At 43.0% G+C, this 16,410-nt stretch overlaps 1 protein-coding gene across 9 annotated transcripts in view; it reads left to right on the top strand.

Moving 5' to 3' along the window:
• The window catches only part of cacna2d1 (calcium voltage-gated channel auxiliary subunit alpha2delta 1), a 515,041-nt gene that overhangs the window by 476,588 nt on the left and 22,043 nt on the right, over window positions 1-16,410 (top strand). For all 9 annotated transcript variants that reach the window (XM_033039801.1, XM_033039800.1, XM_033039804.1 and 6 more), the window contains 4 exons: window positions 1,123-1,226; window positions 3,659-3,754; window positions 7,389-7,456; window positions 9,306-9,344. In XM_033039801.1, coding sequence (XP_032895692.1) covers window positions 1,123-1,226; window positions 3,659-3,754; window positions 7,389-7,456; window positions 9,306-9,344 — 307 coding nt within the window. The remainder of the gene's footprint in view (window positions 1-1,122; window positions 1,227-3,658; window positions 3,755-7,388; window positions 7,457-9,305; window positions 9,345-16,410) is intronic.

Here is a 16,410-nt window from a genome sequence, read left to right on the forward strand (position 1 = left end):
AAACTGCACAGAGGGTAGAAACACCCAACACCACATCAATGGCATCTACCCGCTGGAAACGCTAAGCAATGCAACATTGCTCCTCTTTCTCAGCTGTTGACCATCACATAATCAGCTCCCTTTACCTCTCATGGAGCAAAGACCTCAGATGAAGATATCACTTTCCATCACTCCGTTTGACAACTGGTGAAGTAGTGGGGGTGGGGGGTTCTAAGCTGCAATTGAACAGTTTTGTTGACACCATTGAAGGGATGTACTGAGTGCAATGCCAGTGGTAACCTGGGAATTCCACAGGACCAGCCTCCTTCATGTCAGCTTCACCGGTATTCCCTCCTCCCACATGGAGTGGAGTCCTGTCTTATTTCCAAACCACTCCTTCATTCAAGCAAAGAAATATCACAATCCGATTGGAATCCTGGGTCTTTTACATAGTAAGCGACTTGTTTCCGGATGGAGAAACAAGGAACTGCAGATGCTGGTTTACAAAAAGAAAGACACAAAGTGCTGGAGTTACTCAGCAGGCCATGCAACATCTCTGGAGAGCAACCCCCTCTTCCCACACTCCCTTCTTCCCACAAACCCCCTCCCACCCTTTCCCCTCACACCTTACCCTCTCCCCTGTGCCCCACCTGGACAAGCCCTAGTACTCCCCTCCCTCTCCCCTGCCACCTACATTCCTTCCTCTAGCTTCACATTTCGCAACCCTTCAAACCTTCTGTCTAAGCTTTCCGTCCTTTCATCTCTGGCTTTTGTCCAACCATCTGCCTCTCACCCCCCCCACCCCCCTCCCCTCACCTGTATCAACCTATTACCTGCCAAGCTTGGCCTGCCTATTCCAGCTGAGTTACTCCAGCACTTTGTGACTTTTTAAAACTTTCTATTGGATGGCTGATGGCTGGAGTAAGGTGACAAAGTGGATATTTGTCTAATGGGATGACAAGGACAGTTATTAACCTATTGATCTGCAATTTTGTCCCAAACCATTCTGTATTTGCAAATTCCTCCTTCCCTGAAATTCCATGAAATTGTAAAATGAGGCTAAGGATTTGAAACATTTTCATCTTTGGTTTAGCAGCAAATGGATGTTGGCCTTGTATCATGTTAACACTATCTCTGTTGCAGTGCTGGAGAAGAGTGGACAGAAAATCCTGAGACCTATGAAGCAAGCTACTACAAAAGAAGCCTTAACAACAACATGTACATCTTCACTGCCCCTTACATCAACAGTAAGATTACCTTGCTTTGCTCAATAGGGCATATTATTAATAATAATAATAATAATAAACTTTATTAAGGACTCGAGGTCCAGACAAGGGGCAATATTACATAAAAATGCATTGCATATTAAAAAAATATCATAAAGTACATATAAAATCTTAGTATATCACTTATAAAGGCATCATAAATTAATTATTTAAAAAAAAAACAATGCATGGATTAAAAATCCAGATTAAAAGAATGCTCAATGTCCTACAACGAGACAACGATACCAGTGTCTCCACAGCTGGGATTCGTAGCGTGTAGTGCCAACCCTTATGTTTGACAAGGCCACAATAATCACATTTTATAGTCATTTATCCTGCAAATGAATTTATATATGTGATTTCTTAGGATAGCTTCTAAAGTACTGACTCCTGCAGCCACAAACATATTACTAGCACTACACCATCTAGGTTTCCTTAGCAGTGTTCTCATGGCATTGTTATATGTCACCTTTACTCTCTACAAACTTGTCTTTCCATAGTTCGACCACAGGTGCGCAGTGTAAAGTGGTGTGCAGTATGCTCTAAATAGCGACATCTTCACCACATCTGCACATGCACATCTGCACACACACGCATATTAACCAATAAAGTTTGGAAATTGAGATAATCATGGAAAAATATTAATTTCAAGACCAAGATCTCGGTCTAAATTTTTCAATCATCCTCTCAACCAAAATGAGTGGGAGTGATATCAGGGCTGATGGGTGGTTGTGGGGAGGGTGTGAAAGGAATGCACACCAGCTAAGGTCAGCACTGAGGGAGGTGGTGCAGAAAGGATAGAGAAACAAAGAACTACAGGTGCCGTCAAATACACAAAAAGACACAAAGTGCTGGAGTAACTCAGCGGGTCAGGCAGCATTGTTGGAAAACATGGCGACATTTTGGGTCGAGACCCTTGTTCAGACTCAGAAAGGATATTAGTCATACAGGAGAAGTCAAAGGCAGATGATTATTTCTAAACTTACAAAGGCTTGATTGTATTCATGTATGGCATTATCTGATATGATTGGATAGCACACCAGCAAAAGTGTTTCACTGTATCTCGTGACAGTAATTAAGCAGAGAACCGGGTTTGATCAAGACTACCAGTGTTGTCTGTACAGAGTTTGTATGTTTTACCTGTAAATGCAGGTTCTCCTGTGGTTTCATCCCACATTCCAAAGACATGCAGGTTTGTAGGTTACTTGGCTACATAACCTATTGACTTTAGACTTTAAAGATACAGTGTTGAAACAGGCCATTTTGGTCCACCGAGCCCACGACGACCTGCGAGCACTCCATACATTATCTCTATCCTCCACACTCGGGACAATTTACAGAGGGCAAGTAACCTACAAACCTGCATGCCTTTGGAATGTGGGAGGAAACCACAGGAGAACCCGGAGAAAACCCTCGCGGTCACAGGTAAAACATACAAACTCTTGTATACACAGCGCCGGTAGTCTGTAATCTCTCGCATGTCAGTGTGGTCTCGGTGGGCCGAAGGGCCTGTTTCAACACTATATCTTTAAAGTCTAAAGCCCTGGTGTTTCTCATCAGAGTGCAATGGTTCAGGAACAGCTTCTTACCTGCGGTTGTTACACAACTTAACTCTGCACCTTGGTGATTGCCAGTCACCCCCCCCCCCCCCCCCCGGACACACCTTCCCCCAGAAAAATTGCACTATTGCTAATGTATGTACATATATATATTTTGCTGTTCCATTATTCTATGTTCGCTCTTCTGGGTGAGATGCTAACTGCATTTTGTTGTCTCTGTACTGTACACTGCACAATGACAATAAAGATTGAATCTGAATCTGAGTCAGAGTTGGCACAGTGTGAACCTCCCCACTCAGTCAACATGGTGATGGCGTGCTGATGACAATATCAGGCTCCAACATTTCGCAAAAGATGTTTTTATTTAATCTGGGCTTGAGGCTACAGAATAAAATGCAACTCTAGCAATGGACACATGGAACTGTGTCTCCTGGGAGGGTAACTGTTAGCATGGATTAATTAGATGAATAAACTGTTTCCACATTGGAAAGTGACCTTTCATCGGCACCTATTGTTTTTTTTCTCCATAGATGAAGTGTGATCCTCTGAATATTTCTAGCACTTTTTGTTCCTATTTCAGATTTACACGAGTCTCATGGGTTTTGTTTTTGTATTTAAATGTTACCAATAGCTGCTTTTCTTTTCTTTGGACTTGGCAAAATTCTCACTGTTAACCTTGTGACGTTTGCGGCTTCTGGCACACTGCTGTTCAGTGGGCATTTTGGGCCGGGAACGGTATTTTACACTTCTTCAGTTCTTCGTGGCTCAAAGAAAATCCCACTTTTCTGCTTCATGGCGGAATATTACTGCAAGTAGCAAAATAGTTTTCTCATTCTCCGATCATTCTTATTGCAGAAACCTGGGATGGAATACAGAGCAGCGTAGAATCTGGCATCATGGTCAGCAAAGCGGTCGAACTCAAAATTGACGGAAAACATCTGAAGCCTGCAGGTGCGTTGGTAGTTGTTTTAACCCTCTCACTGTGTACCAATGATTTGTGTATTTGTCTTTTGACATTTTCACAGCACCCTGTGGAAAGTTTGGGGCTGAATTTTGGAGGCCGTCTTGTCGCTAATCACGAGCTCTGTTTCTCCTTCACCCTGATACTGTCCTGTTGAGTGTCGTTCAGTACGAGGTATGAAACGTGTCCCTGGAGGCACTGCGGAACATGAACTGTGGCGAGAAATGTTCAGGGTAGCTGGACCAAGGATTTAAATTGTCCCATTGCATTTGCCCCCTGCAGCAGTTGGCTGCATGGATTCAAATAGACAGCAGTGTTCAGGGAGCTGCCCTGACCATGGAAAGGGTGTTGGCCCAACTCGATAAAGCAGCCAAAATTAATGGAGCAGTCGTATATTGGTATCGAGTCCTATAGAGTTGTCCCTCCTGCATTAATGCACTGTGAATGCATCAGTCTGGTACCAGTCATTTATTTTTCTGCACTGAGATACAGTGTTGACACTTCTCCATCTTATTGCAAGACTGTGTTTGGGGAGTGAGTGGCATTTGCGATGCTATGTCTATTTTGGTGTGGGATATTGCACATTGAGTGAAAAGCAAATGTCAGGTTGATTTATAGAACGAGTCATTCCACTTCAAAGCAAATCCATTTCTGAATTGCCCAGTCAAAGCTTGCCTGATTCCTTTTCAGCCATCATCACTGCCCACTGCTATTGCGTAGGAGGCAACTGCGGATGCTGGTTTACACCGAAGATCGACATAAAATGCTGGAGTAACTCAGCCTGTCCCGCTGAATTACTCTAGCATTTTGTGTGTATCTTCGGTGCCCACTGCTTTTGTTTGCTAACCAACTTACATGATCATTCCGGCAGTTTGCTGCAGGGATGATGGTTGAATAACACAAGCCCCGACTGTCTCTCCTTTGTCTGCTATGAATGTAATGGCCAACAGCACAGGCCCCAGTGTGTCCCCATCCAAAATTAGTGCAGTAAAGATTTGCGCTTGGATCCGACACCATGCTGCAGGGCTGCTGCAGCTGGGCCTGCGTGAACCCGTTTTAAAGATTTGTATTAGAAATGAAAAACAAGCAGATATCCACTATTGAAACAAGAAACATTAGAAAGTACACAAAATTGCTGGGGAAACTCAGCGGGTGCAGCAGCATCTATGGAGCGAAGGAAATAGGCGACGTTTCGGGCCGAAACCCTTCTTCAGGGTTTAACATTAGATGCTGTTTTACCAAAGACACACTACACTGGGGTAACTCAGTGGGTCAGGCAGCATTTCTCGAGAGCATGAATAAGTGACCTTTCGGGTTGGGACTCTTCTTCAGACCGGTGGTGATATCCGTTGTTGCCGAAATGTGTAGGAAGGAACTGCAGATGCTGGTTTACACCGAAGATTGACACAAAATGCAGGAGTAACTCAGCGGGACAGGATGCATCTCAGTCAACTTCAATACCACAACTCCATCATGTGGTGTGGATTTACTTAAAAAATAACTAAATCTTGTTTCACTATAAAATAACCAACTATTACAGAGGATGGATTCTTTGTTTTGTTTATTTTACTCTGGTACCTTGTTCAACACCCAGGAACAAGAGGACCAGTGGATCAGCATGATGAGAGTTCATTGCAGCATTTTATACAGATCGTTATGGACATAGAGATGAGTGAGCTACGACTAGATGTGCCAGTGACCACTGTTGAGCTTGTTACCCTGGACAGGTAGCCGGCCAGGAGAGAGTAATGCAGCCAAACAAAAAGGGGATGACAGCCGGAGGAACAGGATGGTCTATCAGTGCAACACATGAAACAGCTTGCTGCCAGTTCCAGCAATTGCCTGCACTCACTGTCCCCCTCTCCCCGCTTCCAGACCTCCTCAAAAATTGGGCATTCATAGACTGCTCTCATATCCTCATTGGTCACTCACGGCCAGGAGTGCTCAGTTGGTTTCTGAGAGACACTCTATGCTACCCATCCACAGTGGTCTCCAGTGGTCACTGTTCTTCACTGTGCACTTCCTATCTTCCCTGGGAGTCTTCTTCCAATCCCCTCTCATCATTGATCCCCCTGCCCCCTCTTCCATTCATGCAATTTTTATTACTCCTGAGTAAGAACTATAAAAATACTGCTCTGTACAGTGGCATGGCCCTTTAGGAGTGGCCTGGAAAGCTTGCAGCTGCTGAATTATATTATTACAACCACAACCCATCCACAGAGAGTTGAGGGGCTGATACCAACAACGTCAGGTTTGCACAGGGTGCCACAAGGAGACCCAGCACCGTGTTCTAAGAACCTTGCAATTGAACCTTACTCAGGGTGACTCACGATTACAGCAAAAAAGCTTGCAGGTGTTAGAAATCCCAAAAAAATCCCACAGAAAATGCCAGAAACATTCGGCAGTTCAGGCAACTTCCGTGGAAAGAGAAGTAAGGCTAATATTTCAGGTTGAAGATTCCACATCAGCAAAGAGATAAATGAAGTAAACTTTAAGTTGCAGACAGAAAAGGACAATGATGGATAGGACAATGGAAATAGCTCTGATAGGGTGGGGGCCTGGGTGCATTGAGGATGAGCTATAGGTGAAATCATCAGTTTATAGGTTAATAAGGGAAGATAGGACAGGGAGCATGAGAAAAGAGAAATTATATGAAGGAACATTTATTGATTCTGAACTTAACTTTAAATTCTTAAAGTTCTTAACGGAACTACTTAACTAACACTTTCTCTGTATCAGAACTGGCCTGTGCTGCTGCAGTCATTTACCTGTAATCTTGGTTCTGTTTTCTCTCACCGACTGCCCTGCCTGATCTGTCGGGCATTTCTTACAGCTCTGCCTTGTGCAGCCTTCATGATCATTTGAGTTCTCCCCAACTACCTTCATTCCTCACTGATCAAGTGATTCCAGCTACAGTTTATCCCCATGGAAACCCCGGCCTTGCTTTATCAGAGATGTTTTCTTTATCCTAGCCACAACCTCCCTGCTTTTTCTGCAACAAAACAAATTGTTTCCTCATCTTACCTGGTACCAATAAAAGCAACTTTGACTTGAAATGTTGACACTTCTTCTTTTCCCAGACGCTGCTTGACCTGGTGAGATTTTTCTGTTATTTAAGCGTGCCCTATAATGCTGTTTTGATGTAAAATGGAGGCAATTTGTAAGCCTTACTCCTTCGTAAGAAGCAGTAGGCTGTTGTCTTGTAGTTTGTTTACAGAGGAGACGGAATACAGGAGCATTCCAAAATCCTCTTTGACCAGCAGCCATTGGAATTGTCCATTTGCAGATTGTTACATTGCACACCGATTCAAAGCTGATGCTTTTTATCCCAATTTATTGGAAAGTACATCAAAAAAGATATTTCAGCTGATGAATGAAGACAACTTTCTTATGGTTTCACTGATAATACATGGCTCAATAAAGCTCTCGTCTCAGCCAGTTTGAATCACAGGGAGGGAAGAGCAATGCTCGGACTTCACCTGATATAGAAAAACCTCTTCTTGCATTGTTCAAAGAACAGCAAGCAGATTATTTGGGGAATGAAATAAACTCAAGTAAGAACGCACAATTCCTACAGGTTCCTCCTCCGTGACACTGACGCATGTATTTCTGATTGGTTTGCAGTAGTTGGAGTGAAGCTCGAAGTGAATGCCTGGATGGAAAACTTCACAAAAGTAGTTAGTAAGAGCAAGGTAAGAGCATGAAACTAGCGATTTCCAGGTCAGATCTGGAATGTGAGTGTGCATAATGCAAAGCTGCTTTTAATTTTAATTTTTTCTCAGAAACAGTAACCACAGTTGTTATGAAAATAGAAAATACTTTAGACAATCAGGCACAGATAGATCAATCAGTCACAGATTATTTCTTGTCAACTAATGTTCTTAACACAGCTGTTCTATGCATGAATTGTTTTCATTGATGTACGTGTGAGTTTTGTTTTACTTTGACGTGCCCAATTCCCAAAGCACATATCTAAGTCTTAGAATTCCTGGACCTGTGAATTTGTCCCTGATCAAACTGGAATATGGGTGGCATCTGAATCTCTACAATCCATAATGTTGTCTGAAAACTTTGTGGGGGCAATGATGAGTTGTGGAATGAATCCAGTTGTGTTTGTGGGTACGTTTGGGAGTTTACAAATTCTCTGGAAATTACATGTGGGAATGTAAAAAGACTTCTCTGCAAGAAAAGTGAAAACTGTGAAATGATCAGATTGCTGTAGAAACTCATCTGGCTCATTGATTCTCTGGAAGTGACAGCTGGTCTGGTCCGTTTGTGACTCTGGACCCATCATTGAAATTAACCCTTAATTGTTCTTGAACTGAGGAAGCAGTTAGGGCCAGAAAAAAAATCTCAGCATCGCCAGCGACACCAACACCAAATAAATACGTGGATTGAAAACTCTCAATATCTGAAGAGTTTTGGGAGCTTCTTTTTTGAGGTCTTCTGAAGGCTGTAACATTCTCTGGAGTACTGGTATGCTGGCATGTGGAACAGCACTCTGGGTATAGCTGAGGTGAGAAGAGATGTATTTTCAGTGCACTTGTTCTCAGTGGTCCAGTTCTCAGTTAATTTGGGTACTTTGCTCTGCTTTTTAACACGTCTCTTCCCTCGGTCTTGAACATGCCCTGAGATAAAATTGTAACCTTGTCTCCAGTTTCCATCACTTGTCTCCCATTAAGTTCAACCATGAAATATGGGATGCCTGACAATGTCAGTGACCCTTGTCCATTCCAGATGAACCTTGAATTGAATGGCTTGCCGGGCTATGTCAGTGGGCAATTAAGTGTCAACCACATTGCTGCAGGTTCAGCTGTCAAAGAAAGGCCAAGTGAGTGAAGGTACTCCAACCCAAAATTACATGTGGTAATCCGATGGGTTTCGTAACATTCCAGCAGTTTCCTGGTCACTTGTTTTGCCATTTGACCCTAATTTACGTAATTAAGTTTAAAGTGCTAGATGTTCCTTAGCACAATTTACTGCAATATCCAAATCATTGATATAGATGACAAACAGTAACCGGGCCCAGCACTGAACCCTGAGGCATACCACTAGTCACAGGCCTCCAGTCCGAGATGCTTCCTTCCATAAAGCCAATTTGCTATCTAATCAGCCATCCTTGCATCATGTGCAATCTGATATCTCTCCTTGGATCCCATACGATGCAGAAGATCTTGATCATGTTGTAGTTTTCATAAACAGCATTAGGCTGATTCCTAAAGTTGGTTTAATGTAATTGAAATGTAGTAATGCAGTTTCTAGCCCCAAATCCAGGATATCATTATCTGTCACAGTGAGAGATCTGTCTACTGAACTTTAGATTACTGATCCCAGTTCCAATAGTACTGGTGCTAACAATATAATCATTATGCAGCTATTCCTATACTCAAATCCATTTTGCATCACCAAGAAAGAGACCCTTTGATTCGTCTGCTCCAGATTTAATTATCTCTTTAGCAGCAGTTGGCGAATTTAGCATAGGTGTCAGGTGTAAATTGCGGACACCTTTTGAATGTACTCATTATTTGCTTCTTGTTGCAGTGTTACCGAGAGATCTGTGACTGCACAAAGAATAGCAAGGTAAGACTTTTGATCACACACACCCTTGTAGTCAAATCAGAAGACTCTGTCAACTTGTGTGTTGGCCAATTTTGCAGAGATTAATTTATAGGGTATGTTTTAATCTACCTGGTGGTGGGCTTAGTTCTCTGAAGTTACGCAAGCCACATCAGAGATGGGGTTATCCCAGTTCTGTTGTACAGGGTCCATTTCCTCACCTAACTATGTGTGTATACATCCATGTAAGTACAGGCAAGTTGAAAGAGTGGTTCATAAAGCAGATGTGATTATTAAACAGAGCCTGGGAGCCAAAGGAGGGAAAAGCCAAATTATGTTTAACTTTATAAACAGTATGTGATTTGTAAATAGAGTATTATATCTGTTCTAAAGGCTTAACCTTTAAATAAATGTGTGAAGATCCTAGAGACGGTGCAGAAAATGTTTACTGCATTGGTTCCAGAGTTGAGTGATGTTAACCACAAAGTCAAGCTGGAGAAGCTGGGGTTGGTCTGCTTGGAGAAAATAAGACTGAGTGGAGACTTCTTAGATCATGGCAGCACTAGAGAGGAACAATTAAGAAAAGTTCTATTTAAGAACCTGGGTTGCATATATTTGTTAAATAGGCAAAATATACAAAGGAATTGCAATTGTGAAAGAATAACTTCAAGGGCAGTGTGGAGAGATGGTAACCAAGGGATTGCAGTACCAGGAGTCAGAATCGGCTTGATGAACTGAAGAGCTGTCTGTGCCAAAATAATACTTTTCTCCAGAGGTCCAGTTGTGAACTGGAGAGACCCCTTTCTGTACTGAAAGTTTTGATATGACCATAGCTGGTTAATTGTGTACACTGCCCAGAATGTCTCATTATATTATTTAACACAGCTTTTCAGTCTTTGCTTCAAAAAGTGAAACTAATTGAATCCAGCTGTTGTTTTCCCATAGACGACCAAGAAGCATTGTGTGGTAGTCAGGCAGTTAGCATTTATAAAACTGCTGACAGGATTTTAATAGTGGGAGCTTAATCTAATAGTATATCATGAACAAGAATCATTAAAAAAAAGTTAAGAATAGCTTTGATTTGACAAACATGAACGAGCAATAAGCATTGCAGAAGTTGTGCCAAAGGAAATGGAGTTAATCCTCAGGCAATGGCAGCCAGTTTGGAAAGCCAGGAAAGGAAGCTTTTTAGCACACTACAACAAAATAATATTTGGTAAGTTATGTTTAAGAGAAAGACAGGTGTGATAAGTGATACAAGGCATCCATCATCTGCTGATGATTCTCTGATTAAACTTGGTCCATGGAAAATTATCAATTGGATGCACTGCACCTTCTGCATAGTTGGCACAGGGTTACCTTTCAGTAAATCCCATAATTATTCCAGAAGTTGTTTTCTTGGTGTAACACATTTTCAAGGTGAAATAGCATCTTACAAACATTATTTGGCTAACATATAACATATAACATATAACAATTACAGCACGGAAACAGGCGATCTCGGCCCTTCTAGTCCGTGCCGAACATATTATTCTCACCTAGTCCCATCTACCTGCACTCAGACCATAACCCTCCATTCATTTCCCATCCATACACCTATCCAATTAATTTTTAAATTATAAAATCGAACCTGCCTCCACCACTTCCACTGGATGCTCATTCCACACAGCTACCACTCTGAGTAAAGAAGTTCCCCCTCATGTTACCCCTAAACTTTTGTCCCTTAATTCTCAAATCATGTCCTCTTGTTTGAATCCGGCCCCCTTGGGCATGGGCCCAATTTGGAAAAATCGGTCCAATCGGCCTAAGGCCGGCCCTGACTCTCTGCTATCTCCCATTCAGCCACTGTTGAATCCATCTTGCTACTCCACTATTAATACCCAACAATTGAACCTTCTTAACCAACCTTCCATGTGGAACCTTGTCAAAGGCCTTACTGAAGTCCACATAGACAACATCCACTGCTTTACCCTCATCAATTTCCTTAGTAACCTCTTCAAAAAATTCAAGAAGATTAGTCAAACATGATCTTCCAGGCACAAATCCATGTTGACTGTTCCTAATCAGACCCTGTTTATCCAGTTGATTATATATTTTATGTCTAAGTATCCTTTCGATTAATTTGCCCACCACTGACGTCAAACTAACAGGTCGATAATTGCTAGGTTTACGCTTAGAACCCTTTTTAAACAATGGAACAACATGCGCAGTATGCCAATCCTCCGGCACCATTCCCGTTTCTAATGACATTTGAAATATTTCTGTCATAGATCCTGCTATTTCTACACTAACTTCCCTCAATGTCCTAGGGAATATCCTGTCAGGACCTGGAAATTTATCCACTTTTATATTTTTCAAAGGTGTCAGTACTTCCTCTTCTTTGATCCTCATAATTTCCATAGCTACCCTACTTGTTTCCCTTACCTCACATAATTCAATATCCTTCTCCTTGGTGAATACCGAAGAAAAGAAATTGTTCAATATCTCCCCCATCTCTTTTGGCTCTGCACATAGCAGTCTGCTCTGACTCTCTAATGGACCAATTTTATCCCTCGTTATCCTTTTGCTATTAATATAGCTGTAGAAACCCTTTGGATTTACTTTCACCTTACTTGCCAAAGCAACCTCATATCTTCTTTTAGCTTTTCTAATTTATTTCTTAAGATTCTTTTTACATTCTTTATACTCCTCAAGCACCTCATTTACTCCATGCTGCCTATATTTATTGTAGATCTCTCTCTTTTTCCAAACCAAGTGTCCAGTTTCCCTTGAAAACCATGGCCTTTTCCAATTATTACTCTTTCCTTTCAACCGAACAGGGACATAAATATTCGGTACTCTTAAAATTTCTCCTTTAAATGTCCTCCATTTCTCTACTACATCCTTCCCATAAAATAAAATGTCCCAATTCATTCCTTTTAAATCCTTTCTAATCTCCTCAAAGTTAGCCTTTCTCCAATCAAAAATCTCAACCCTTGGTCGAGTTTTGACCTTCTCCATAATTATATTGAAACTAATGGCATTGTGATCACTAGACCCGAGGTGCTCCCCAACACATACCTCCGTCACCTGACCTGCCTCATTTCCTAACAGGAGGTCCAGCACTGCCCCTTCTCTAGTAGGTACCTCTATGTATTGCTGCAAAAACTATCCTGCACACATTTTACAAACTTCAAACCATCCAGCTTCTTTACAGAATGTGTTTACCAGTCTATGTGTGGAAAGTTGAAATCTCCCACAATCACTACCTTGTGCTTACTACTAATATCTGCTATCTCCTTACATATTTGCTCTTCCAATTCTCGCTCCCCATTAGGTGGTCTATAATACACCCCTATAAGTGTTGCTACACCTTTCCCATTTCTCAGTTCCACCCAAATAGCCTCCCTAGATGAGCCCTCTGATCTATCCTGCCAAAGCACTGCTGTAATATCTTCCCTGACAAGCAATGCAACACCTCCACCTCTTGCCCCTCCAATTCTATCACACCTGAAGCAACGAAATCCTGGAATATTTAGTTTCCAATCACAGCCCTCCTGCAACCATGTTTCACCAATCGCCACAACATCATACTTCCAGGTGTCAATCCAGGCTCTAAGCTCATCCACATCCTAGCATTAAAATATACACATTTAAGAAACCCACCACTTCTTAATCTGTTTATTATCTTTTCTTCTTTCTCCCCTACATGTTGGGTCTGAGTGCTTCCCATCTCGGCCTCCTGCCTCACATACTGTCTACTAGCTTTCTCTAATTGAGTCCCTCCCCCCAACCGTTCTAGTTTAAAGTCTCCCCAATCGCCTTTGCAAATCTCCCCACCAGGATATTGGTTCCCCTCGGGTTCAAGTGCAACCCGTCCTTTTTGTACAGGTCACACTTTTCCCAAAAGAAGTCCCAATGATCCAGAAACTTGAATCCCTGCCCTCTGCACCAGTCCCTCAGCCACGCATTTATTCTCCACCTCACTCCATTCCTACTCTCACTGTCGCGTGGCACAAGCAGAAATCCTGAGATTGTTACTTTTGCGGTCCTTCTCCTTAACTCTCTTCCTAACTCCCTAAATTTTCCTTTCAGGACCTCTTCTCTTTTTCGACCTATGTCATTGGTACCTATATGTACCACAACCTCTGTCTCCTCTCCCTCCCATTTCAGGATATCTTGGACACGTTCAGACACATCCCAGACCCTGGCACCAGGGAAGCAAACTACCATCCAGGTCTCCTGACTGCGTCCACAGAATCGCCTATCTGACCCCCTAACTATAGAGTCCCCTATTACTACTGCCCTCCTCTTCCTTTCCCTACCCTTCTGAGCAACAGGGCCGGTCTCTGTGCCGGAGGCCCGACTGCTGTTGCTACCTCCAGGTAGGCTGTCCCCCCCAACAGTACTCAAACATGAGTACTTATTGCCAAGGTTTACAGCCACCGGGGTACTCTCTAGTCCCTACCTCTGCCCCTTGCCCCTCCTAACCGTGACCCACTTGGCTGCCTCCTGTGACCACCTCTCTATAACTCCTCTCTATGACCTCCTCACTCTATGGCCAGTCAATGTCACACAGTTTGGTGGTTTATTAGAATTATAAAGTTGAAGTATCTTCCCTCATTTAGATTAGTGTCTTTACTCAGAGAGACAATTGATAAAATATTCACGTGTGAATAATAGCAATTGGAGCCATTTTGACAGTCTAAACACGTTGAGCATAATCCACAATGCCAACCATGCAGCCCTTGATAACTAGGGTGGGGGACACAATCCGCGAGCTGTTCACTGTTCAGGGTTTCTGCCTTTTGTACAGTTGACAATCTAGCCCAGATTGCAGCACTTTAAGAAGTGTTCACTTTAACTTCAACTTCTGCATTTTCCTGAATGTAAAATCCACCATGAACCTCTGCAAACATGCACCATTTTAATATATAATTGAAATAATAACACGGTCTTGATATGTTCCTTGTTATACATAAGAGTAATAAATTGGTGCAGTTTGTTTAATACAACTGAAAATAGTTTATCACAAAGATGAAAAATTTTAATCACCGTGTCGATCTGATAGTAAATGACTAAAAAATGGTTTAAAAAAACAAATAACACCATCTGGTAGTTATTTTGAGGTGCAGTAGACTTGAAAATTCATATTCACTTCAAAACATGTCTGAATAAGCCAGTGCATGGAGCCCCTGCACCACTGAAAGTGTCATGATTCACAATCTTTTGTACAATTGAGCATGTTAACTGAATGTTATTCTGCACGTTAGCCACAGTCCTGTCAGTGTCATTGCATTGAACTCTTGCAGCAGCCGGGTCAACTCCGGGAGTTGCTGGGACTTGTGGGATAGTTTAAGATTAACTGGTGCAATGAGTGCAGTCTGAAGGATGGTTTTGTCTCGATACGTCACCTACTCCTTTTCTCCAGAGATGCTGTCTCAGCCGCTGAGTTACTCCAGCTTTTAGTGTCTGTCTTCTACAAAAGTGAATATAGGAGTCGGCCCTACACTCCTCCAGGGGGAAGTTGGTGATTTTGATGGTAGACGGAATGTTTGAGGATTCCGTTAAAAATGAGGAATTCCTCATCTGAGTTACTCGTTGAAGATCATTCAGCGGTTATAACATTATGGGGAAGTAACAGCCATTCATTCAAAAAAGACCCAGACTTCAGAATATCTGTTCTAATGTATATTGAAAGAAATAACCAGTTTTAAATTGACAGGACAGCTTTGCAAACACACAGGCTAGACCACCTGTATGTTTGCAAAGCTGTCCTTTTAATTTCAAACCGATTAGTTATCTTCACTCAATTGACCTTGAATAGAATGCCTTTTATTGTCATTCAAACAGCTTGGTTTGAATGAAATTGCATCTTCTACAGTCTTATATTACAAAAAGAAACAACACCCACACTTAACACAGTTTACATAAACATCCATCACAGTGGATCTCCAACACCTCCTCACTGTGATGGAAGGCAAAGTCTTATCTCTTCCCTTTGTTCTTCTCCCGTGGTCCAGCAGTCCAACTGCAGCGTCAAGGCGAACTGGGGCTCCCGATGTTAAAGCCCCCAGCAGGCGATGGTAAGTCCTGTGGCCGTTTAAGCCACGCCGGGCGATGTTAGGGCCCCACTCCGAGTCCTTTCAGCCCCGCGATTCCAGCGGGAGAAGTTGCCGTTACGGGAGCTCCGAAAAGCGTTCTCCCACCGGGGACCTGCGAGCTCCTGATGTTCCTGTCCACCGGGCCTGCGGTTGAAGCCTCCGAAACTCCGAAGTCGGGTCGCAGCCGCGCGCCACCACAGCTCTTCCCGTTCCGAAATTGGCCAGCTCCGCCATGGCAAGTCCACATGTTCCGCGACTGGAGCCCTCAGGTTGGTCCCGGCCGGAGGCCGCCGCCGGCTCCACGATGTCAGGCCCAACGACATCGGAGACCCGACAGGGAAAAAGTCGGGTTCCCATACAGGGAAGAGATTAACGGTTTCCCCCACATCCCCCCCCCCCCCTCCACCCCCCACATACACAGCTTAAAAAAAAAAAAAAAACTAGGCTCAAGACATACATTTAACAAGACAAAAATAAAAATAAAGACAGACGACTGTAGTCGAGCCGCTGCCATTAGGCACCGCCACACCACCACCAGATTCCTTATTTGTTCTGTGAATAAATGAATGGAATTACTCAATAGGCCAAATGCCAATTGGTTTGCCTTGGGGGAAATGACTCGTTGTGGGTGACGCCAGCTTCTAGCACAGTGTTTCTAAATTAGTGCAAAAGATTGCAGAAACTTTATTACAGGTGCACAACCTTTTATCCGGAGTTCCGGAAACCGATAAAGCTCCGAAAACCGGACATATTTTCCAGGATGTCGTCTGCACACCAAAGCTCACGTTTGGCGCCAAACTTGACCCGAAACGACCCACGGTCAACCCAGGTCTGTACTACTGTAGCGGCTGCCTCCTCCCTGGAGACCGGGGAGACACTTAAACATCTGTAAATCATTGCTTAAATGTTAGTCAGTTAGTTTGGAGGGCTTATATGTGAAGGGGGGCGGGGGGGGTGAAGGGGGAAACTTTAATTCTTAGTCCCCTACCTGGTCGGAGAGGCGCGGA

This window comes from Amblyraja radiata, chromosome 21 (assembly GCF_010909765.2).
Source record: "Amblyraja radiata isolate CabotCenter1 chromosome 21, sAmbRad1.1.pri, whole genome shotgun sequence".
NCBI lineage: Eukaryota > Metazoa > Chordata > Chondrichthyes > Rajiformes > Rajidae > Amblyraja > Amblyraja radiata.